The 24,357-nt window shown below is 44.1% G+C and overlaps 1 protein-coding gene across 1 annotated transcript in view; it reads left to right on the top strand.

Moving 5' to 3' along the window:
* The window catches only part of arhgap35a (Rho GTPase activating protein 35a), a 128,878-nt gene that overhangs the window by 35,765 nt on the left and 68,756 nt on the right, over positions 1 to 24,357 (top strand). The window contains exons 2-3 of the mRNA XM_038786159.1: positions 4,162 to 4,247; positions 10,607 to 14,500. Coding sequence (XP_038642087.1) covers positions 10,790 to 14,500 — 3,711 coding nt within the window. The 5' untranslated portion in view covers positions 4,162 to 4,247; positions 10,607 to 10,789. The remainder of the gene's footprint in view (positions 1 to 4,161; positions 4,248 to 10,606; positions 14,501 to 24,357) is intronic.

Genomic DNA, 24,357 nt, shown 5'->3' with positions numbered 1-24,357 from the left:
CCGTTTTTACCTAATATCGTTGGGACCTATATGCACCACGACAACTGGCTGTTCACCCTCCCCCTTCAGTATGTCCGTGCACCCGGGAGACAACATACCATTCGGGAGTCTCGTTTTCGACCATAGAAACGCCTATCTACTCCCCTTATGATTGAATCCCCTACGACAATAGCCCTGCCAGTCTTTTACCCACCCACCTGTGCAGCAGAGCCAGCCATGGTGCCATGAACCTGGCTACTACTTCCTTCCCCTGGTGAGTCATCTCCCCCAACAGTATTCAAAACGGTATACCTGTTTTGGAGGGAGATGACCGCAGGGGACACCTGCACCGCCTCCCTGCTCTTTCTCTGTCTTTTGGTCACCCATTCCCTGTCTCCCTCACCAATGCTAATCTGCACTGTGACCAACTCACTGAACTTGCTATCCACAACCTCCTCAGCATCGCTCATGGTCCAAAGTGAGTCCATCCGCAGCTCCAGAGCCGTCATGCGGTCTAACAGGAACTGCAGCTGGACACCCTTCCTGCACATGAAGGAGTCGGGCATCGGCCGCGTCCCTGAACTCCCACATTCAGCACAAGTAGCTTAACACGGGTCTGGGATCTCCTGCCATTTTTACACTTTACCGTGACTGATTACAAATATATAATATCAAATAATGAATAAGTGAAGGGAATAATTATTTTCCTTTCCAATCACAATACTTACCAACACACGAAGAGTTAAATTTCTCCCAGCTACTGCTAATTGGAGCACTTTCCTTACCAGCCAATCAGGCTTTGCTGTGATGTCAAATTTATCCCCAAAGTCCCTGTGGCCACTGTTTAAGCAGCTAGTTTAAATACTCACCGCTCGACTGTAGCTCCACCCACTCCCAACAGCTGAATTCTCGACGATTGGTGCATAGGCACATGGGACGCTTTAGTATTTGAGGATTGGTGCATGGTATTGAACACTGGAATCATCAGTGAGTATCCCAACTTTCGCCATTATGATGGAGAGAAGATCATTGATGGAGGAGCTGATGATGGCCGGATATAGAGCATTCCGGGACCTGAGATGATTGGCCTCCAACAACTGCAGTCATGATCCTTTTCTGCTTGGAATGACTCTGACCAGTGAATAATTTTCCCTCTGCTTCCCATTGACTTTAATTCTAGGGCTTCTTGGCCAGTTTCTGCCTTGATGTCAAAGGCAGTCACACCCTCCTCACCTCTCTAGTTCAGCTGTTTGGCTTTGATTGGTCCAAAGCTGTGAATAGGTCAAGGGGCCAACTGGCCCTGGCAGAACCCAAACAGAGCATTGTTAAACAGGTTGTTGCTTTGTGAGTGCCGCTTTATAGCACTGTCAATGTTGCCTTCCATTACTGATGATCGAAGATAGACTGATGGGGCAGTAATTAGCTGGGTAGGATTTGCCCAGCATTGTGTGGACCTGGGCAGTTTCCCACATTGTCAGGTAAATGCCAGTGTTATGGCTAAACTGCAACAACTTGAAGGGTATGATTAGTTCTTGCACATGTCAGGATCCTTTAAGCATAAATAGCGTTTGATGTATTTGGTGCCTTCAACTGTTTCAGTTCACTCCGCGTGATATCAAGATTTGGCTCAAGACTGGCACCTGTGATACTGAGGACATTGGGGGTGATCAAGTCGGATCATCCACCTAGCCCAGGGGTGGGCAAACTACGGCCCGCGGGCCGCATGCGGCCTGCCAAAGGTATAATGGGGGGGGGGGGGCTGTTGGGTTACTTACTGGTATAGGGTGGATACGTTGACTTGAGTAGGGTGATCATTGCTCGGCACAACGTCGAGGGCCGAAGGGCCTGTTCTGTGCTGTACTGTTCTATGTTCTATATGAGGCGCCCAGAATCATAATCGGGTGAAGTAATTCTTTTACTTAATATACTATGCGGCCCTTTGTGAATTGTGAATTTCTGAATGTGGCCCTTGCACGGAAAAGTTTGCCCACCCCTGACCTAGCCTGAAGCACCGTCTTTCATATCCATGCTGCCGTACCCGCCCATAAAAATTATGAAATCAACCGTTCCATACCCATAAAAATTGCCATTGCCATAAAAGACCGGTAAGCACTGGAATAAAAATAAAAACCGGGGCAAGATATTCATCTTTACTGCCTGCACCGAGCCTGCCAATGATAGGGGGAGGTTGTCCCACCGCAACAAATCTGCCTCGACCCTACCCATCGGCCCTGTAAAACTTAGCTTATGGAGCCAGGGCCAGTCCTGAGCCACCTGAAGTGAGTAGTCACTTGGCACTTATGGCTGAAGATGGTGACATGCTTCAGCTATGTCTTTTACACTGTTGTGCTGGACTCCTTCATTGAATATGGTGATATTTGTGGAGCTGCCACCTCTAGAGAGTTAGAATTGTCCAGAACCATTCACAACTGGGCATGGCAGGACTGTAGAGCTTTGTTCTGATCCGTTGATTGTGGATTGCTTGACAAGTGGAAGCTCATTGATTGATTTGCGGTAGCAATCAATATTTACATTTGTACTAGTTTTTGATACAGTTAAAGCAGCAGATCTAAACTCTGAAACCCGAGTTGCCTTTCTCCATCTCGTTGCGGCAAAGGCTAGTGGCATCTTTACTGCAGGAGATGTATAATAGGATAAATGGGGTGGACGTGCAAGGGGATTAAATGGTATTAATGCTCAAATCAAATGCAAGTTAGCAAAGCACTAGGTTCATTTCTGGAGAAATACATTTCAAAAACCGAAGTTATGTTGAACTTGTGTAGAACCTTGGTTAGACTGTAACTAATTGTTCTCCACTCTTTTATGCAAATGATTTGGAGGCAATGAAGTTGAAAAAATGATTGACAAGGATGATATCAGAACTGTCAGGAAAGACTGCGGGCTGGGGTTCTTCCTAGAGGAGAGGGCTAAGCTGACCCAATTCTTAAAATTATGAATAGGTTTGTTAGAGTAGACATGGAGAAGATATTTCCACTTTGGAGAAGAACAAATCTCGGCATAATGAATATAAGCTAACCACCAAAAAGTCCAATTATAAATTCTGGCGAAACTTTAGCCAGGGAGTAGTAAGAGTGTGAGATCGCCTACAAGGAGTGATCACGAAGAATAGGGGAAGTTAGTGGAGTAGAGTGAGAAAAAAGAATAAAAAATGATATTTTGATGGTGAGATGAAGAAAGAAGTTAGCATTGAGCATAAAACACTGACATGAACCCCAGTTGGGCCAAATCGCCCGTTTCTGTGCTATATAATTGCAGTAATTCTAGGAACCAATCATGAAAAATACCCAAGCAGTACAATTGGGTTATAGATTTTTATTCTTTCAAGTTTACTTGAAGTGCTTTGATCAATGTAACACTAGGAAGAAGTGCTGGTGGAGTAGTGATGGAACAATATGAGATGGATGAAGAATCAGAAGTCTAGATATTCCAGTAAAGAGCCAGACTATTCAGTCTGCTGAGTCTACACTGAATATATTGCACCTTGTGTTTGTCGATATATTTTCCTTTTGCAATTCTTCCATCTAATTTCAGTCCTGCTTTAATTATGAAACAATGAAGAAAGGTGGCACAGTGGTCAACACAGCTGCCTCTCAGTGACAGGGACCAGGGTTCATTTCCAGCCTCAAGTGACTGTGCAGAGTCTGCACGTTCTCCCCGTGTCGAGTCTGCACGTTCTCCTCGTGTCTGTGTGGGTTTCCTCCGGGTGCTCCGGTTTCTCCCAAATTCCAAAGAAATGTAGGTTTAGGTGGATTTGGCCATGGTAAATTGCCCCTTAGAGTCCAAAGATGTCCTGCAGTAAAGATGCCACTAGCCTCTGCCGCAACAAGATGGAGAAAGGCAACTCCGGTTTCAGATGTCTTTCGGAGGGCTTGTGCAGACCTGGCGGGCCGAATGGCTTCCTTCTGCACTGTCGGAATTCTATGGGAGAATAAATTGAAGGCAGAGATTGAATAAAAATATAGTTTTAAACCTTGGTATTCAGATCATATCCAGAAACTTGAATGTAGTTAAACTGTTTCTGATGCCTTTTGAATCTATATATCAAATTAGCATTACTAAAAAAAAAATTAATTGTGTATTAAAATTCATTTCTTTTAATGCTGAGGGAAGAAACGTTGCATTTTATCTCTACTTTAATTATCTTTCCCTTTCTTTTTCCAGCATGAAATTTATTGGAATGAATAGAAAATAATTGGTGCATGGAAGTGATATTGAGACAAAATCTCACCCGCAAATTGAAAGTGGAGGTAAATATCCTAAGAATGTGTGCAGTCTGTGGAATAATTGTAAATGTTGACAGGTGTTGAATGACCTTGAACAGTGTTCAATTCTTCAGTGATGTAATCACCGGAAGGTTCACATGTGATACTGCAATATTCTCAGAATTTATTTTACTCTAGTAATGTCCATAGTGATCATTTCAAATGTATCGAAACTGTTTTAATTTATCTAATCTTTTGTACCCCTTTTAGTCTTCGAGTTGGCCTGCAGTATGGACTTGTCCCTTCACCTATATTGACTTATCAAAAATAGTAAAGCAAGGTCGGCTGCAGATTAAATACAACGATTGGTTTCAACACAAACTCCAAGTTAGTCAGCAGTCAGAAGTGATTGTTTGCAGCTTGGAATCCCACCACAGAGGCTGTGGAATTTAAATTCAATAACATTTCTGGGATTAGAAGTCTAATGGTGACCATGAAACCATTGTTGATTGTCTTCAAACCTCATCTGGTTCACTTAATGTTCTTTTAGGGAAGGAAATCTGCCCTCTTTACGTGGTCTGGCCCACACGTGACTCCAGACCCACTGCAATGTGGCTAACTCTTAATTGTCCTCTGGAATTACCTAGCTAGCCACTCCGTTGAATCCAACCACTTTAAAAAGTCAGTAAAAAGAAATAAACCGGACAGACCACCCGGCATCGGCTAAGACACTGGAAACGACAAATGCACTCCCAGCCCTGTCCTCCTTTGTGGCATTTGTGTGACTTGTAGCAAAATTGGTAGAGCTGTCACACAGACGAGTCAAGCAACAGCCTGACATGGCCATGCTCAGAATCATAATCCACAGATCATGTATCAGATAATGTACCACTATCATACCTGGTTATGCCCTATGCCATAGGATGTTCAGACCCAGTAGAGGTGGCGGAACAGTGCGTGAGTTGCCCAGGGAGTCCTCTACATAGACTTTGGACCGATGAAATCTCATGGGTCATGGCCAGGGAAGCTTCCTGCTGATTGCCATGTACGGCCGCCACCCTCAGTTGATAAAGTAGTATTCCTCCACGTTGAAAACCATTTGGAAGAAGCACTGAGGGTGGGGGACTTCAATGTAGACCACCAGATGTGACTCAGTAGAACCAGCAGAGGCCGAGCTGGCTGAGTCCTGACAGACATCGTGACAAGGCTAGGTCTGTGGCAGGTGGACAATACCAGATCTGACAAATGGCAAATTCCATTTCCACGACACAAGTGCCAGGCAATGACCCCAGCAAGGAAGGATCTTAACCATCGCCCCATGACATTCAATGGCATTATCATCACTGACTCCTCCATTATCTTTTTAAAAAATAAAAAAAATTCGAGTACCCAATTAATTTCTTCCAATTAAAGGGCAATTTAGTTTGGCCAATCCACCTAGCGTGCACACATTTTTTTGGGTTGTGGGGGCGAAATCCACGCAAACACGGGGAGAATGTGCAAACTCCACACGGACAGTGACCCAGAGCCGGGATCGAACCCGGGACCTCGGCGCCGTGAGGCAGCACTGCTAACCACTGTGCCACTATGCTGCCCTGACTCCTCCCATTATCAACATCCTGGGGCTGCCATTGACCAGAAACTGAACTGGGCGAGCCATATAAATACTGTGGCGACAAGACTGGTCAGAGGTTGGGAATCCTGCAATGTGTAACTACCTTCCTGATTTTCCACAAAACCTGTCAAGGCACAAATCAGGTGTGTGATGGAATACTCTCCACTTGCCTGGATGAGTGCAGCTCCGACAACACTCAAGAAGCTGGATGCCATCCAGGATAACGTTGCTTGGTTGGTACCCCTCACCACCAGTGCACAGTAGCAGCAGTGTGTACCATCCACAAGATGCACTGCAGCGCACCTTCAGCAGCACTTTCCAAACCCATGACCATTACCATCTAGAAGGACAAGGGCAGCAGACACATGGGAACACCACCACCTGTAGGTTCACCTCCAAGTCGCTCACCATCCTGACTTGGAAATATATTGACCGTTCCTTTGCTATCGCTGGGACAAAATCCTGGAACCTCCTCCCTAAAACCTCCTGTTGGGGAGGTTTTATACTAATGTGGCAGGGGGATGGGAACCAGATGAGGAAGTTAGAGGTCAGTAAAGAGGCAGCAACTAAAGCCAGTAAGGTACTAGATAATAAACTCATTGTGACTAAGGGGAAGAGTAGACCAGGAAGAGATGATGAACATAAATGGACAGATGGTCTGAGGTGCATTTGTTTTAATGTGAGAAGTGTAGCAGGTAAGGCAGATGAATTTAGGGCTTGGATTAGTACCTGGGAATATGATGTTATTGGTATTACTGAGACTTAGTTGAGGGAAGGGCAAGACTGGCAACTAAATATCCCAGGGTATAGATGCTTCAGGAAGGTTAGAGAGGGAGGTAAAAGGGGTGGAGGGAGTTGCATTACTGGTTAGAGATAATACCACAGCCGTGATTAAGGAGGGCACGATGGTGGATTTGAGCACTGAGGCAATATGGGTAGAGCTAAGAAATAGGAAGGGTGCAGTAACATTGTTGGGACTTTACAACAGGCCTCCCAAAAGCGAGTGTGAAGTAGAGGTACAAATATGTAGACAGATTATAGAAAAATGTAGGAGCAATAGAGTGGTTGCGATGGGAGATTTTAACTTCCCCAACATTGAATGGGACTCTTGTAGTGTTGGAGGTGTAGATGGAGCAGAGTTTGTAAGGAGCATCCAGGAGAGTTTTTTAGAGCAGTATGTAAATAGTCCAACTCTGGAGGGGCCATACTGGACCTGGTATTGGGGATTGATCCCAGCCAGGAGTTTGAAGTTTCAGTCGGTGATTACTTTGGGAATAGCGATCACAATTCCGTAGGTTTTAGAATACTCATGGACAAAGATGAGTGGTCCTAAAGGAAGAGTGCTAAATTGGGGAAAGGCCAAGTGTAACAAAATTCGGCAGGAGCTAGGGAATGTGGATTGGAAGCAGCTGTTTAAGGGTAAATCCACATTTGAAATGTGGGAGTCTTTTAAGGAAAGGTTGATTAGAGTGCAGGACAGACATGTCCCTGTGAAAATGAGGGATAGAAATGGCAAGATTAGGGAACCATGGATGACGGGGTGGAATTGTGAGACTAGCTAAGATGAAAAAGAAAGCATATGTAACATCTAGGCGACTTAAAACTGATGAAGCTTTGGAGGAATATCGGGAAAGTAGGACAAATCTCAAACACGCAATAAAGAGGGCTAAAAGGGGTCATGAAATATCTTTGGCTAACAGGGTTAAGGAAAATCCCAAAGCCTTTTATTCGCATATAAGGAGCAAGAGGGTAACTAGAGAAAGGATTGGCCCACTCAAAGACAAAAGAGGGAATTTACGCGTCAGAGGAAATGGGTGAGATTCTTAATGAGTACTTTGCACCGGTATTCACCAAGGAGAGCGACATGACGGATGCTGAGGTTAGGGATGGATGTTTAAATACTCTAGGTCAAGTTGTCATACGGAAGGGGGAAATTGTGGGTATTCTAAAAGACATTAAGGTGGGCAAATCCCCAGGTCCGGATGGGATCTATCCCAGGTTACTGAGGGAAGCGAGGGACTAAATAGCTGGGGCCTTAACAGATATCTTTGCAGCATCCTTGAGGACGGGGAGGTCCCGGAGGACTGGAGAATTGCTAATGTTGTCCCTTTGTTTAAGAAGGGTAGCAGGGATAATCCAGGGAATTATAGACCTGTGAGCTTGACGTCAGTGGTAGGCAAACTGTTGGAGAAGATACTGAGGGATAGGATCTATTCACATTTGGAAAAAAATAGACTTATCAGTGATCGGCAGCGTGTTTTGTGCAGGGAAGGTCATGTCTTACAAACCAAAGAGAATTCTTTGAGGAAGTGACAAAGTCAATTGAGGGAAGGGCTGTTGATGTCATATACATGGACTTCAGTAAAGCGTTTGATTAAGTTTCCCATGGCAGGTTGATGGAATAAGTGAAGTCGCATGGGATTCAGGGTGTACTAGCTAGTGGTGGAAGGGAGTGTCTCAAAATGGAGAAAGGTGACTAGTGGTGTTCCACAGGGATCCGTGCTCGACCACTGTTGTTTGTGATATACATAAATGATCTATAGGAAGGTATAGGTGGTCTGATTAGCAAGTTTTCAGAAGATACTAAGATTGGTGGAGTTGCAGATAGCGAGGAGGGCTGTCCGAGAATACAGCAAAATATAGATAGGAGAGTTGGGCAGAGAAATGGCAGATGGAGTTCAATCCAGGCAAATGCAAGGTGATGAATTTTGGAAGATCTAACTCAAGAGCGGACTATACGGTCAATGGAAGAGTCCTGGGGAAAATTGATGTACAGAGAGATCTGGGAGCTCAGGTCCATTGTACCCTGAAGGTGGCAACGCAGGTCGATAGAGTGGTCAAGAAGGCATACAGCATGCTTGCCTTCATTGGACGGGGTATTGAGTACAAGAGTCGGCAGGTCATGTTACAGTTGTATTTGACTTTGGTTAGGCCACATTTGGAATACTGCGTGCAGTTCTGGCACTACATTACCAGAAGGATGTGGATGCTTTAGAGAGGGTGCAGAGGAGGTTCACCAGGATGTTGCCTGGTATGGAGGGTGCTAGCTATGAAGAAAGGTTGAGTAGATTAGGATTGTTTTCGTTGGAAAGACGGAGGTTGAGGGGGACCTGATTGAGGTCTACAAAATTGAGAGGTATGGACAGGGTGGATAGCAACAAGCTTTTTCCAAGAGTGGGGGTGTCAATTACCAGGGGTCACGATTTCAAGGTGAGGGGGGGGGAAGGTTTAAGGGAGATGTGCGTGGGAAGTTTTTTACGCAGAGGGTGGTGGGTGCCTGGAATGCTTTGCCAGCGGAGGTGGTAGAGGCGGGCACAATAGCATAATTTAAGATGCATCTAGACCAGGGGTGGGCAAACTTTTCCGTGCAAGGGCCACATTCAGAAATTCACAATTTTAAAGGGCCGCATAGTATATTAATTAATAGTCCCGGTTGTAACCAATTAGCTTGCGGCATATACCTCAGCGCTTCCCCCGGCGGCATCCTGCCTTTAGCCCTCTTTTTCTCTACTTTTCAAAAATGGCGCTTCACCCGGTTATGATTCTGGGCGCCTCATATAGAACATAGAGCATAGAACAGTACAGCACAGAACAGGCCCTTCGGCCCTCTATGTTGTGCCGAGCAATGATCACCCTACTCAAGTCAACGTATCCACCCAATACCAGTAACCCAACAGCCCCCCCATTAACCTTCTTTTAAAAAAAAAAAAAATTTTTATTAAAAAAAATTTTTTTTTAATGACTTGATCTTGGTGGGCCGCATAAAGACCTTTGGCGGGCCGCATGCGGCCCGCGGGCCGTAGTTTGCCCACCCCTGATCTAGACAGATATATGAACGGGCGGGGAACAGAGGGAAGTAGATCCTTGGAAAATAGGCGACAGGTTTATATAAAGGATCTGGATCGGAGCAGGCTGGGAGGGCCGAAGGGCCTGTTCCTGTGCTGTAATTTACTTTGTTCTTCTTTTGTTCTAACAGCACGCTGGGTGTACCTACACCACATGGGCGTCAGCGGTTCAAGACTGCCTTTTCTAGGGCAATTAGAGATGGGGAATAAATGGTGGCCTAATCCGCAATGCCCACATTTAGGAAAAAAAATTGATGGAGACTTCAATGAAGAGTATTGTCATTGTCTCTGATTTAATCAGCGATTCTGCAAACCATTCAGACCAGGAGGATTCCAATTCACTGTTATTTACTGCATGGGTGCACTATTGCTCCTGAAGTTGATGTCTGTGTCTCTGGATTAGGGAAAGGAAAATTGTCCAGGATTTCCTGTTCTTAATTGCTATCTTGTGACTGCTGTGGTGAAATATCCTACTGACTATCCTTAAAGTTAAAATTGAGACATTTCAAGCCTATGTCTCCATTATTTGCATGGCAACTTTACCCAGAAGGTAAAGTCGCTGCTTTTTCACTGGAGCCTAATTATCTTGTGTCACCTTAATTTTGGGTGCTGTTCAGTTGATTTGAGATTCGGTTGCATAGTTGTGGCTTTTTATGGCTTGTTTAAAGCATTGATGAAATATCCTGTTGGAAATGCTGCATGTTAACTGTAAAAATTGCACTTCAATCTCGGGTATTAGTTCATTAACTTCCATTGCTGCCATCATTGGCAGCAGCTTATAACCATCAATATTTCACCTTTTTAATGTTGAGAGCACCACAAGTTTGAGAAGACTATGTGCAGCTGCAGATTTTAAAACGTTGAAATGGGCATAGGATATGTTTTGTCACCGTTGCAGTTTAGTTTTCCAATCCTAATTAATTTTCTTTGTTTGTCTTTTACAGTGAGTTACTGGGACCATCCACTTTTAACTGCCCTGAGGCCAAGCATAGTAATACTGAGGACCAGAGAAACATGGGACACGAAGCTTGTGTCACTGAAGGCGTCAGTCGATAACTAGCCCTTTCAGATCGCTCTGAGTTCTGTGGTGGTACTGGTGTTGACCCTGTCATGATGATCGGATAATTATGATGGCAAAGAAACAGGATGTGCGGATCCCAAACTACAGCATCAGTGTCGTGGGACTATCTGGGACGGAAAAAGAGAAGGGCCAGTGTGGAGTTGGGAAGTCGTGTTTCTGCAATCGATTTGTGCGCCCTAAAGCTGATGAATTCCATCTTGACCACACGTCTGTCCTCAGCACCAGTGACTTTGGGGGCCGCGTCGTTAACAATGACCATTTTCTGTATTGGGGTGAGGTTGGTAGAACGGTGGAGGAAGGAGTTGAATGTCGTATTCATGTCGTGGAACAAACAGAGTTCATTGATGATCAGACTTTTCAGCCGCATCGGAGCACCGCCCTGCAGCCCTATATTAAACGTGCTGCAGCAACCAAATTGGCATCTGCTGAAAAGCTGATGTATATTTGCACTGACCAGTTGGGTCTAGAACAAGACTTTGAACAGAAGCAGATGCCAGAAGGGAAGCTGCTAATCGATGGTTTCCTTCTCTGCGTAGATGTTAGCAGGGGTATGAACAGGAATTTTGAAGAGCAGCTTAAGTTTATCACAAATCTGTACAACCAAATAATAAAAACAAAAAAACCCATTGTGGTAGTGCTGACAAAATGTGATGAAGGTGTGGAACGGTACATACGTGAGGCACACTCCTTTGCCATGACAAGAAAGAACCTCCAAGTGGTGGAGACATCAGCTCGATCAAATGTCAATGTGGATCTGGCCTTCAGTACTTTAGCGCAGCTCATAGATAAAAGCAGGGCAAGGCCCAAAATAACTCCATACTATGAAGCTTTGAAACAGCAAAGTCAACTAATAGCTCATGGAAAAGATAGGTATGAATGTATCATTAGCCACTGTGTCACCCATCATAATGAAAGTTGGATGAATGCCACTAGGAAAATGCAGACGAAACCTGAATTCCAAGAATACGTGTTTCTAGAAGGAACTCCGAAGGCCAAAAAACTGTTCTCGCAGCATGTCCTGATGCTCAAGGACAAGCACGTTGACCACTTAAAGAACAAGTACCTCAATAGACTTGTGTTCGCCCTTGATTCCCTTTTTGCCGACCTGAACGAGATTGAAAACTTGAACTGGCCCACAGCACAGCAGAGATTGAAGACCAAGCAGGACTTCTCAGCCTGGTTTGTTGTCCTTAGTGAGACACCATGGGATAAAACGGATCATATTGACAAAATGGATGACGACCGAATTCCCTTTGATTTGCTGATTGGGAAATGCGCAGAGGATCAATACAGGAAGCATTTGGAGAAACTGAAGAATGAAAGAAAGAGAGTCGAGATGAGGAGAGCTTTTAAGGAAAACTTAGGATCGTCACCTTTTATAACGCCTGGAAAACCATGGGAAGAGGCTAGAAGTTTTGTTATGAATGAGGAATTCTATCAGTGGCTCCAAGAGCACGAATACCAAGATATTTACAGTAGACACCAGCGTGAGATCATAGATAAGGCCAAGGATCAATTTCAGGAATTGCTTTTGGAGTATTCTGAGTTGTTCTACGAATTGGAGCTGGATGCGAAGCCCAGCAAGGAGAAAATGGGTCTCATCCAGGATGTTTTGGGAGAGGAGCAGCGATTTAAGGCACTTCAAAAGCTTCAAGCTGAGCGAGATGCCCTAGTCTTGAAGCACATTCATTTTGTGTACCATCCGACGAAAGAGACTTGTCCCAACAGTCATAAATGCATGGACAGTAAAGTTGAACAGTTGTTGGTCGCTAGATTTTATCGATCTTCTGACCGGAGCCATGTGAACTCACATTTGGACTCCAGTGCTGACAAACTCAACCTTGTACTTCTTGGCAAGGATGGACTTGCACATGAACTGGCTAATGAAATTCGAGTGCTGTGTACTGATGACAAGTATGTGCTTGAGGGCAAAATGTATGAACTATCATTGCGACCGATAGAAGGTAACGTGAAACACCGAGTTAATTCTTTTCAGACACCGACCTTTCAACCTCACGGTTGTCTTTGCCTCTACAACTCCAAAGAATCGTTGTACTACATAAAGGAGAGCTTAGAGAAACTGAAAGAGTCAACTTTAGACCGGAGGGACAATCATTTAACTCAGCTGCCTCTAACTCTTGTTCTAGCAAACAAACGGGAGAGTGGTGGAGAAACACTACAGACTTTGAGGAACCATGGCCAACAACTTGCCAACAAATTGCAGTGTCTTTTTGTTGATGTAACTTCTCACAGTGTAGGTTCCGGCCGAAACTTTAGTGAATTACAAATCAATCAAGCTTTAAAAGGCTTGTTGGATACCATGAAACGCAATTTGAATCTAGTAAGTGCATCCCCCAGCATTAAAGACTTAACTGATGCAGATCTTCGAATAGTAATGTGCTTGATGTGTGGTGATTTATTTAGTGTGGATGAAGTCCTCTTCTCCATCATTCAGCCTCATTTTTGTAGCTCATTGCAGCCTGGGAATAGCAATTCTGTAATGCTTGAATTAGCTATTGGAACAGCGCGCAAGAGTGTTGAACTATCAATTCTTTCCTACCATTCCTCTTTCAACATAAGGAAAAACCAGTTAGTCCATGGATACATTGTTTTTTATTTGGCTAGGCGCAAGGCTTCTTTAGCAATGCTCCGTGCCTTTCTGTCAGATGTGCAAGACATCATAGCTATTCAGCTAGTAGCTATCACTGAAGGACCTGACGTGTCAGAGAGCGATGTCTCACGGGACCAACTTGAAGAAGGCCAGGAAATTGCTCACGAGATCTGCAGCAGGTTTACTGTGATATCTAGCGGACAGCCGTTTCAGCACAATGTGGAGATTTTTGCTCCGTTTTTCAGAGATGCAGCAGAAAAGAAGATCATCGTTGAAGCATTACACATGTATGACAATGCAGCAGAAGCATGCAGCAATCCAGAAGAAGTGTTTAACTTTTCTCCCAGACCAGGGTCGCCTCTCAACAATTCAAACTGCTTTGATTATGATGAGGACATTGAAGCTCCACCACCCTATGTTGCACTTCGAGATGAAACCTCCGGGACTCCAGTGACGAAAGAGCAATCAAAACTCTTGATGGATCTTGAAGGGAATGACAACTACTCACTGTACAACCCATTCAGCCCTTTTGAGAGGCTAAATAACAAAGTACCTCCTCCTGTAAAACCAAAGCCAATGGTACATTTTGACAAACTGATGAAGAAAATGGATTCCTCTGAAGGGAAAGAGCCAGCCAGCAAAGAAATGCCAAGAAAGCATTCAACTGTAAGTTGGGCACCTTCTGACGATGGATCATACACCTCTGATTATGCAGAACCGGTGGACACCTTGGTGAGACCGAGAGCGGATGAAGAGAATATCTATTCAGTGCCCCATGACAGCACCCAGGGCAAAATTATCACAATTCGGAATTCTATTTCTGCAAAATCCCAATCGAATGGAAGTGGTAATGGGTCAGACAGCGAAATGGACATCAGTTCTTTGGAGCGCCAGAGGAAGCTTTCCTCTGTCAGTAAACCATTATTGTACAGGGACCGATCCAAAAGGTTAGGCAAGTTTGCAAGTTATCGAACAAATTTCAGTGTTGGCAGTGATGATGAACTTGGGTCTCTATCGTCACAGAAGAAAGTGGAGGCTGATTCTTCAGTGCCAAAGGGAGATAATACTACCAATACGTATGAACCAGATGGTGATGAGTCAAAGCGAGGGAAGCTTCTACGTAGCTTGAGAAGGCCAACATCCAGGGTAAGAGTCCAGATTCCATTTCGGAATTCTTTCTAACGATGAATGTAGGCCAAAGTACACCACTCCCCTCTTATCTCTCAAAGAATCAGAAATTGATTAGATGGCAATAACATTTGAACTCTTCCAATAAACAGCATGTTTTATTTTCTAAAATACACCAGACCTAGCATTATCCCTAGCAGGGGTATCGTAGTTATGTTGTGGGACTAGGATTCTAGAAGCCTGGTTAACACGGTGCCTGAGGGTGGCACGGTGGTTAGCACTGCTACCTCACAGCTCCACAGACTAGGGTTCAATTCTGGTCTCTGAGGACTGTCTATGTAGAATTTGCACATCCTCCCCGTGTCTGTGTTGGTTTTCTCCAGATGATCCGGTTTTCTCCCACAGTCCTCCCACAGTCCAAAGATGCAGAATTATGCAGGTTAGGTGAATTGGCCATGCTAAATTGCCCCTTAGTTTCTAATGGTTAGGTGGGTTTCTGGGCATAAGTAGGGTGTTCTTTCAGCGGCTGGTGTAGACTCTGGGCCGAATGGCCTCCTTCTGCATTGTAAATTCTGTGATAAACTAGTTCAAATCTCAGTGATCTATAGGAATTTAACTTCAATAAATCTGGAATTCAAGGAAATTAGTACTGTTCCAGTAATGGTGACCATACAACTAACAGTTTGTCAGAAAAGATGAGTGAGCCAGATGGAATTATTAGTAAAGGAAATCTGCTGTCGTTGCCCTAGCTGGCCTAAATGTGATTTGCGATCCACCAATGTAGTTGACTCTTAACTTCCCTCCGAAATGGCCTGCAAGCAATTTAGTTGTCAAGAAGACAGCTATGCACCACCTTCTGTAGGGTAATTAGGGACGGGTGATACATTCTGGCTTTCCAGCATCTCCCACTTCCAATAAATAAACAGTAAGCATGATGTTGGTTTAGTGTTTTCAGAGTTCCAGTAAAGTGGAATTTTGCCCATTAATCTTTCTGTTAACTGTATATTTGACCTGTAGAGACCCTGTCTGTAATTCACAGACATTGTCATATGTACCTGGAGAATATTTTGTGTTGCAATGGTAGCTCAAATACTGGTAGTGGAAAAATCATGCTGTTGGCAGTAGTTTAAGGCGATTAATTGAGTATCGCCCAAGAGGAGATCTGTAGCAACAATAGAGCTTATTAGCGTAAGTGCTATATCTCCTGTTGAAAATGGATACAGTAGGACAACTTGCATTTATCAGCACCACTAATGTCTGAAAAAGCCCCAAGGTATTTCACAATCAGACAAACGTTGGCACCAAGCCAGAGGAGTAGGTAATAGCATTTGCGATAGATGACTAAAAGCTTGGAAGAGAGGTTTTAGACAGTCTTAAAAGAGTAGAGGGATGGAGCAGTTTAGGGAAAGGTGGCTGAAGGAACTGCCACAAATTGGTATAGCGAAAGAGAATGAGGGAAGCATTTTTGTTTTGATGCTCTGTTACTTTGAGGAAAGCTCATATTAAACAGCACATTGGAAGACCGTCCTGCTCTTTTGTGAGTACTTATCTTGGAATTTTACTGTCCAGCAACACGGGCAGATGGATCTTCAGTTTAGCATTTCGTCCCTCAGTATAAGTCAAAATTGTGTTCAAGTTCCGATGTGAAATTGAAACATTCAACCATGTAATTTGGAGGCAGAAGTGTCGTCTGTTGAGCCAAGCTAATATTCAGCTATATTTGTACACCATCTGAGATCTGTTGTGCTCAACACCATCTCAAGTGTTTAGTACCAGCTGCTTTTGTTGAAAGAAAATTTGGAAGTTCTTCTGTGTTTGCCAACTGCTTAATGGTAAGTTTCAACTTTGAAAAGATACTGCATAAATAGACTAAATTGGTTAGATTAGATTAGATTTAGATTTATTGTCACATGTACCAAGACATAGTGAAAAGTATTGTTCTGTGTACGGTCCAGGCAGGTCGTTCCATATGTGAAAAACACAGGATAAGAGATGTAGGAAGAGGATCTGTGGGGGAGAGTCGCCATGCTCCGGCGCCGTCTAAACCTGTTGACCAGGGTAATGATGTTGTCTGGCATATCGACTTCTGCCTTGCAGAGGCTGAATGCCAACTTCTTCACTAGTAGCCCGACTTGATTATCCAAAAGACTTCTTCAAAAGATTTTGAATTGCACGTTCATGGTGCATGAGTGATTTTACAAAATAACTGAGTGACTTAGTTTTGATACCTCAATCAATTAAATAAAATTTCAAATTATTTACTGCGGTTTTTTTTGACCTTCTGTGGCTGACCTTCATTAGTTTTCTGTTTCTGGCTCTGTAATCACACAGACAGTCCCATGCTTGCATGTACTCTTTTATCACTTTCCCTCCCTCTTGCCCCCTCTTTTTTTTTTCTTTCCTCTTTCTCTTGTATTTGTCACTCTTGCCCCACGATAGAAAGTAGCCTTTGTCATGAAAGCAACAGACTATCTCTAGGATGTGAGAAATAAGTGTAACATTTCCGAGTTGGTTCAATATAATGTTAAACCGTACTGAAAAATGCACTGATGTGAAATAGGTGTTGGCTGCAGAGCACCCGGTGGTAGAATCCCTTCTTAACACTTTGCTCTCACTTGGAGAATGCTGCTCAGGTGAGATTTGACAGCTGCAAATGCTTTTCGACTTGTCCTTTAGAAGAGTAGTTCTTCCCTCTGTTCAAAAGCAAATTACCGCGGATGCTGGAATCTGAAATGAAAGAAGTACTGCTCTTCTTTCCAACAGGGTTTCCGTAGGTCCCTCCCCAACTATGCTTTCCATTTCTCTCTTAGTGTTGGACAAGGTATTTACCAAGACTCGCTTCGAAGTTACTATTAGGCTATTTTGCTGGTAGGGACAGCTGATTTTCAAACAGTCGTTATTTCCTTCCTCAGACTGTCTTCGTCTCCGATTTACCTCTTAAATTCCACCCTGCATGTAACCTCCAGGATTACAGGTACCTCCAGGATATACAACATTCTTCCAACTGCTGCTCTCGCCGCATCCTGAAAGTCGCACTCGGTGCCATGTGCCGCCACATGAAGACACTCCACATCTCTCTCCAGCAGCACCGTCTTACTCTCTCAAAGCTGTCCCTGTCCCCAGTTTCATTTCATCCTTCGCATCATTCGACGCCTTATCAAGAATCTTTTCCTGTTACTTACAGATGTTAAGGAACACAAGCTTCAACAACTCAACACCACAGCCCATCCTAGGCCCTCCACCAGTCTCAAACCCTCGTACCCCATTTCTCCCAATATCAACACCACTGCCCATCCCAGGCCCTCCACTAGTCCCAATCTCTCGTACCCCATTTCTCCCAGCCCTTGCCACGTGTTCACCATATCCTCTGACCTTCCCCTCTCTTAGGCTGAGCGTGCTGTTCTCAGCAAAGGACTTGGCTTTGTACCCTTGCCTTCCCACCTCAATGAATTCTGGGCTCACCATGATGTTAAACTCTTCTTTCGTCGCCTTAGTCTCCGTGCCCACTTCTTTGGGCAAGAATCCTCCCCCCGTTCCACTGATCCTTTCATGTGCCTCCAACATTCTGCCTCCAAGTGCCCCCCCCCCTCTTTCATTGAGAACTGTCGACGGGACATTGGCCGTCTTAATTGGCCCTCAACAGTGTGCGGTTCATCTCCCGCGCCACCACCCGTACACCTTCCACTCCCTCCCAGAACAAGGATAGAGTCTCCCCCGTTCTCACATTTCATCCCACCAGCCTCTGTATGCAAAGTAAAATCCTCCGCCATTTTCGCCAACTCCAACGTGATGCCACCACCAAACGCATCTTCCCTTCACTCCCTCTGTCAGCATTCCGCAGAGACCGTTCCCTCCGAGACAATCTAGTCCACTCCTCCACCATACCCAGTACCTCTCCCATCACCCATGATACCTTCCCATGCAATCGCAGAAGGTGTAACACCTGCCCCTTTACCTCTTCCATGCTTAACATCCTAGGCCCAAACACTCATTCCAGGTTAAGCAGCGTTTCACTTGGATCTCTTCCAATTTGGTGTACTGCATTTGCTGCTCCCAATGTGGTGGTCTCTATATCGGCGAGACCCTGCTGTTTGACCTTTCACATCACTGGAGACTGCCATTAGCACTCTTTCCCCTGGGTTGCTGTGGCTATGACTCATCTTTCATTCTCACTCCACAGTATAAATATTTCCCACTTTCTCTGTCTTTAACTTTGACACAGCGTCATCTGGACTTGAAACATTAGCTCATTTCTCTCCCTACAGGTGCTGCCAGACCTGCTGAAATTTTCAAGCATTTTCCCTTTCATTCCCTCTGTTCCGTTCTCTGTTGCGTTCCCGTCTTCAGTCATAGGCTGTCTCTCTTCCTGCTCTGGGCAGTGAGTTTCTGTCATTGGTCTTCATGTGACAGAACAGGTTGGTTCTCGGCCCACAGACCACTGGGCACAAGGGCATGACATCCCATAAGGTAGTGGGTTCCAGACTGCAGTATTTGCTTCCTTTCTTACCTTCTCTATCGCCCCTCTCCATCATCATCATGAAGATGTTGTGACTCAAGTGTGATGCAGCTTGGCGGGCAAGCTGTTGCCATTTTGAATGATTGGGAGCAATCTTCTCCCAGCCATTAATGTTGTTGCTGCCATATATTACGATTCCAGACCAGACCCCAACAGTAGCAGGGATACTAGACCGAAACCCCAATATTTTAGTTTATTTTGTAAGACTGCGGAAAGAATATTTCGCTTCAGGAGTCACTGCACAAAGAAGTAGGGATTTGGTATTTTAATTCAATGTGGTTGACTCTTAACTTCTCCCCCCCCCCCCGGGCAAGTAGGGATGGGCAAAAAATGCTGGCACAGTCTGTGACGCCTATGAACGAATAAAAAAACAAACCTTTATTATTAACACAATATTAAACTCTTTAATATCGCAACCAACAATAGCTTCCAATTACTCCTTAAGCAAATGGGCGGCATGGTAGCAGCGGTTAGCACTGCTGCTTCACAGCACCAGGGACCCAGATTTGATTCCAGCTTGGATCACTGTCTGAGGGGACGGTCTGCACGTTCTCCCCGTGTCTACGGGGGTTTCCTCCGGGTGCTCCGGTTTCGTCCCACAAGTCCCAAAAGATGTGCTGGTTAGGTGAATTACACTTTCTGAATTCTCCCTCCGTGTACCCGAACAGGAGCCAGAATGTGGCGACGAGGGGATTTTCACAGTAACTTCATTGCAGTGTTAATTTAACACTAATAACTTGTGACACTAATAAAGATTATTATTACTGCTCAATGCAGTAAATATAGCTAACTACTATCTCTATATTCCCAATTTAACAAGAAAAGAAAAATCTTACAGCTTCCATTCCATCCTACATCCCAATGGCACGGAGTAACACCAGAAGAGATTTGTCTCCTGTTGGAACCCCTGCAAACTATGGCAGAATGTCATCAAAAAGCTGTTTCAACTGGTTTGTTTCAGCTACCCCCTTCTCCTCAGACAATCGTTAAATACTATTAATCTTTTTTTTAAACTATCCTACTGTGACAGAAAACTGCCTGACCTGTGGATTCTGTTATTCAGATCAGAACTGAACTCAAAAGTTCAGTTCAACAACAGTGAATTAGCCCAGGCTTTTACAATAGTCAATTTCACCTCTGGCTCCTAAAAGCTTTCTGGTCTTGCAAAACAATATTATTTTTTAAAACATGGCTACCACAGTCAAACAAAACCCAGGCTTTTAACCCTTAAATTGCCAAATCTTTGTAATCCAATATATTGAAAATCCTGCATTTGTCACACATGCTTCAAGGAGCGCTTTAGAGTGCCTTTAAACTATTCTCTCTCTCCTCCACTGGGACACTAGCCACTTTCGAATTGCTAATCGGGACCTGATGGGGAAACACTTTTTTTTTCTGGGTGTTGTTCTGTCCAGCAAAATTGATTTTGCAGGACTTTTGCCTAAATGTTTGTGGAACTAGCTTAAGACAAACTGACTTAAGACGTGTTTGCTGATGGTCCTCCCAGTGAATCTGGAGGATGCAGTGGAGGCATTGCTGGTGGAATTTCTCCAGCATTGCTGGTGGAATTTCTCCAGCATTGCTTTGTGTCGCTGCTGAGTCCAGATCTCACTATAGTATAGGAGTGTGGTGATGACATGTGTTCTACACACTAGGACTGCTGACTTGCAGAGGCCCTTGTTGTCATATTTTGTGGGAGCCTGAGTAAGTGTAGCTGATCCATTGCTGGATCTCCAGAGTAAGCAATGCTTCTTATCAAAGGAAAAGTAACTTCAATCTAATTTTCCAAAAGGCACTCTAAATGGAGTTCTTTCAATTATTTTCATCCTCTAATTACAGATTTCAGATCAGTACTAATGGAATATGGTAACTAATTGTCATCTTGGTGGCCTATTGAGGGAAATGGCTGCCAAGCTATTGGAAGTGCTTAATTCTGGAGTGTCTCTTTCGTATCTGGGAGTTGGAATATTTGGCTCACCAGGCGTGGGTTTGGTGCAAGTTTTGTTTTGAGCATATTCGAGGACAAGCTGAGTTTCTTGTATGCAAACTTGGCGATAGTGGTTCGCAAATCTGATGCCGAATGAGCAACTGCACTACAATTATTTGCAAACTGCAGATCGTATGTGTCTCTGGTCAGTTTAGTTTGGCACCGAGGTTAGAGGTCTAATCTAGGCAGTATTTAATACTAACAGCGGAGGGCAAGTTGATTTTTGAGGTGAATAGCCACTGTTGGGTAGGTTGTGAATAATGTGAGGGCTGTCATCCAACCTTGAACCTGGTGTCGATTTGAAGCCATCTATTTCAGATTTCCCACTCAAGGCAGTTGAAGTATGGTGAAGAAGTTTCTTGGACATCCAAATCTTTGGAAAACATTCCACAAGAGCCTTGCGATATAATGAGCCCCATCTCTAACCAAGGTTGCCAGATTCCATTCCAGCTGAGTTGCCACCTGTAATTGGAGGGTGCAGCAATAATATTACAAACTGAAAAATCATTGAAAGGGACTCCATTTTGAACATGAGTGAGGTTGGGTTTCTTTTGATAAGTATCATTGCTTAAATTGGAACATATTGGTTATGGTGATGTGACTTCTATACAGGTTCTGCATTCTCACTGCTTAAGCTCCCCAAAATAATTACTTTACTTTTCAACAGTAGTAGCACGTGCTGGTTGCTGTATTGGGTCCACATGGTTTGCTATAGAACATACAGTGCAGAAGGAGGCCATTCAGCCCATCTTAAGCCCTTACTTCCACCCTATCCCCCTAACCCAATAACCCCATCTAACCTTTTTGGGCACGAAGGGCAATTTAGCATGGCCAGTCCACCTAACCTTCACGTCTTTAGACTGTGTGGGGGAAACCGGAGCACCCGGAGGAAACCCACGCAGACACTGGGAGAACGTGCAGACTTCACACAGTGGGGAATGGAACCTGGGACCCTGGTGCTTTGAAACCATAGTGCTACCCACTTGTGCTACCATGCTGCCCGATATTACTTTCTCAGTAATATCACTCTCTGGGCATGGCATTGGGTCTTGGTGCACTTGCATTGAAGGGAACAACTATTAAACTGGAATGTGGGATAGCTTTTCCTCATCAGTACTATTGGCAGATAATGGGATTTCAAGTGAAGTTCTGGATTATTTTGTTGATTAGGGTAGGGAATGAGGTATAGAGACTCCCAAAAAGAAATAAATTATAAATAAGAGAACATTGCTTCTGCCAGCAAATTCTCCCATCTCTCCTCTTAAAGGTTTGTTGAGTGTGAGCAGTACTCGACACAACTGCCATTCTTCATTTATGAATGAAGATAGTGAGTATTTGGAGGTTATTCCTGTGTGGTTTGCTGACAAAGCTGGTGAGCTTTTGGGTTCGTAGCCATCGTGGCTCTGGGTGAGGATTTGGATTTGGGTTTATTGTCATATGTACTGAGGTACAGTGAAAAATATTGTTCTGCATTCAATCCAGACGGATTGTTCCATACATGAAAAACATAGGACATACAGATGCACAATGTAAATACATAGACATTGGGTGAAGCATACGGAGTGTAGTACTACTCAGTGGAGAAGATGCATAAAGAGATCAGTTCAGTCCATAAGAGGGTCATTCAGGAGTCTGGTAACAGCGGGGAAGAAGCTGCTTTTTAATCTGTTAGTGTGTGTTCTCAGACTTTCTCCTGCCCGATGGAAGAGAGAATAACCTTGGTGGGAGGGGTATTTGAAAATGAAATGAAATGAAAAATTGCTTATTGTCACGAGTAGGCTTCAAAGAAGTTACTGTGAAAAGCCCCTAGTCGCCACATTCCGGCGCCTGTCCGGGGAGGCTGATGCGGGAATTTGATTATGCTGCCCGCTTTCCCAAGGCATTGGGGAGTTCTAGACAGTCGTTGGGTGGGAGGTGGGTTTGCGTCATGGACTGGGCTGTGTTCACGACCCTCTGTAGTTTCTTACAGCCTTGGGCCGAGCAGTTGCCATACCAGGCTGTGATGCAGCCAGATAGGGTTGGAGTTGGGAGTGAGGTAAGAAACCAAAGCAAAAATCAAGCTGTACCCTGTCACGGGAGTGGATTTTGTTTTGTTGATCTCTTGTGTAGAAATGAAAAATGGGGGAAATAAGAGTGAATTAATGCTGACAGAGTAGAGAAACATTCCAACCATCTGTTTGGCATTTAGATCTTTCTTTTTCAACTTATTTGAAACTTGTACTCGTGACAGATCAGGATACAAGCAATAGGTTTTTCAAAATGTACATTTAAGCTTTCGAAAAAGCTGGTGCGACAGTGTGGTGTAAGTTCTTTGTTTTAATGCAAGCTTGTTTTAATGTTTGTCCTCTGTGAAAAGTAGTCAAGAAGAATGGAATATTTTCCACCCTTTGTGTGAATTGAGCACGTTTAGTTCAATGTAGTAGAGGTTAGATTCTGAGTAAGTTTTGGTACTGTACTAATTTCCCCCATTAATGTTCCAACCTTGAATTTCAGGGAAGCACTGATACTAGGTGTCAATGGACATAACTTTGTATCTGAGCATAATTGCCAACTCTGTGCTGTTTTGTAGTGTGAACATGCACCCTTTGCCCACAAGATTGAAGTAGCTCAAACCCATTTTCGTTAGGGCCTTGCAGCTGTATGAAGAGGGGATTCTGATTCAATTAGTCTGGGCTTGTTTTAAACCTGGGTCCCAGAGGTCGAAGGCCAATGTTGTCAACAACTGTGTCCCAGTTCTCTAGTGGGTAATGATTAAATCTGTGCATGATGCAATGGCTCTCAAGTTACAGGGCTCCACATTCCTAGGAATAATAAATTGTTCCATTTAGGATTCTATTTTATATTGCTTTCTAATGTATATGTCTGGTGCAGTTTTGCTGCAACTGGTCAGGAATCTCGGTCAGTCAGATCCAGATGGCCGAGTACAATTGCTTTTTGCTTTTTTGCTCCTCTGTCAAGTGCAATGTGTCGTGCACCCTTAACTGGACATGGTGCAAGCTAATGATTGGCAGTCAAATTTGTGGCATTACATTACTTTCTAAATGTTAAGAGGTTAGGTACAGAGGATGTCCAAAGTGATTTGAGGGGGGGTAGGGGGGTTCACGTGCATAGGTCCTTAAAATGCCAGGAGCAAGTGGCTTTGGAGGGAGTGCAATGCAGCTTCACAAAAATGATACCTGGACTACAGGGGTTTAGTTTAAAGGAACGATTACTCAAATTGACCTGTTTTTGCCAAAATTCAGAAGGTTAAAGGTAATCTAATCAAAGTATTCAAGATATTAACAGGGAAAGGTAGGGTAGATAAAGATAAACTATTTGCACTGGTTGGATAGTCTAAAACTAGGGGGCACAATCTTAAAAATTAGGGCTAAA

Source organism: Scyliorhinus canicula, chromosome 27, assembly GCF_902713615.1.
Source record: "Scyliorhinus canicula chromosome 27, sScyCan1.1, whole genome shotgun sequence".
Lineage (NCBI taxonomy): Eukaryota > Metazoa > Chordata > Chondrichthyes > Carcharhiniformes > Scyliorhinidae > Scyliorhinus > Scyliorhinus canicula.
This window is presented reverse-complemented; position numbering and strand designations above follow the sequence as displayed.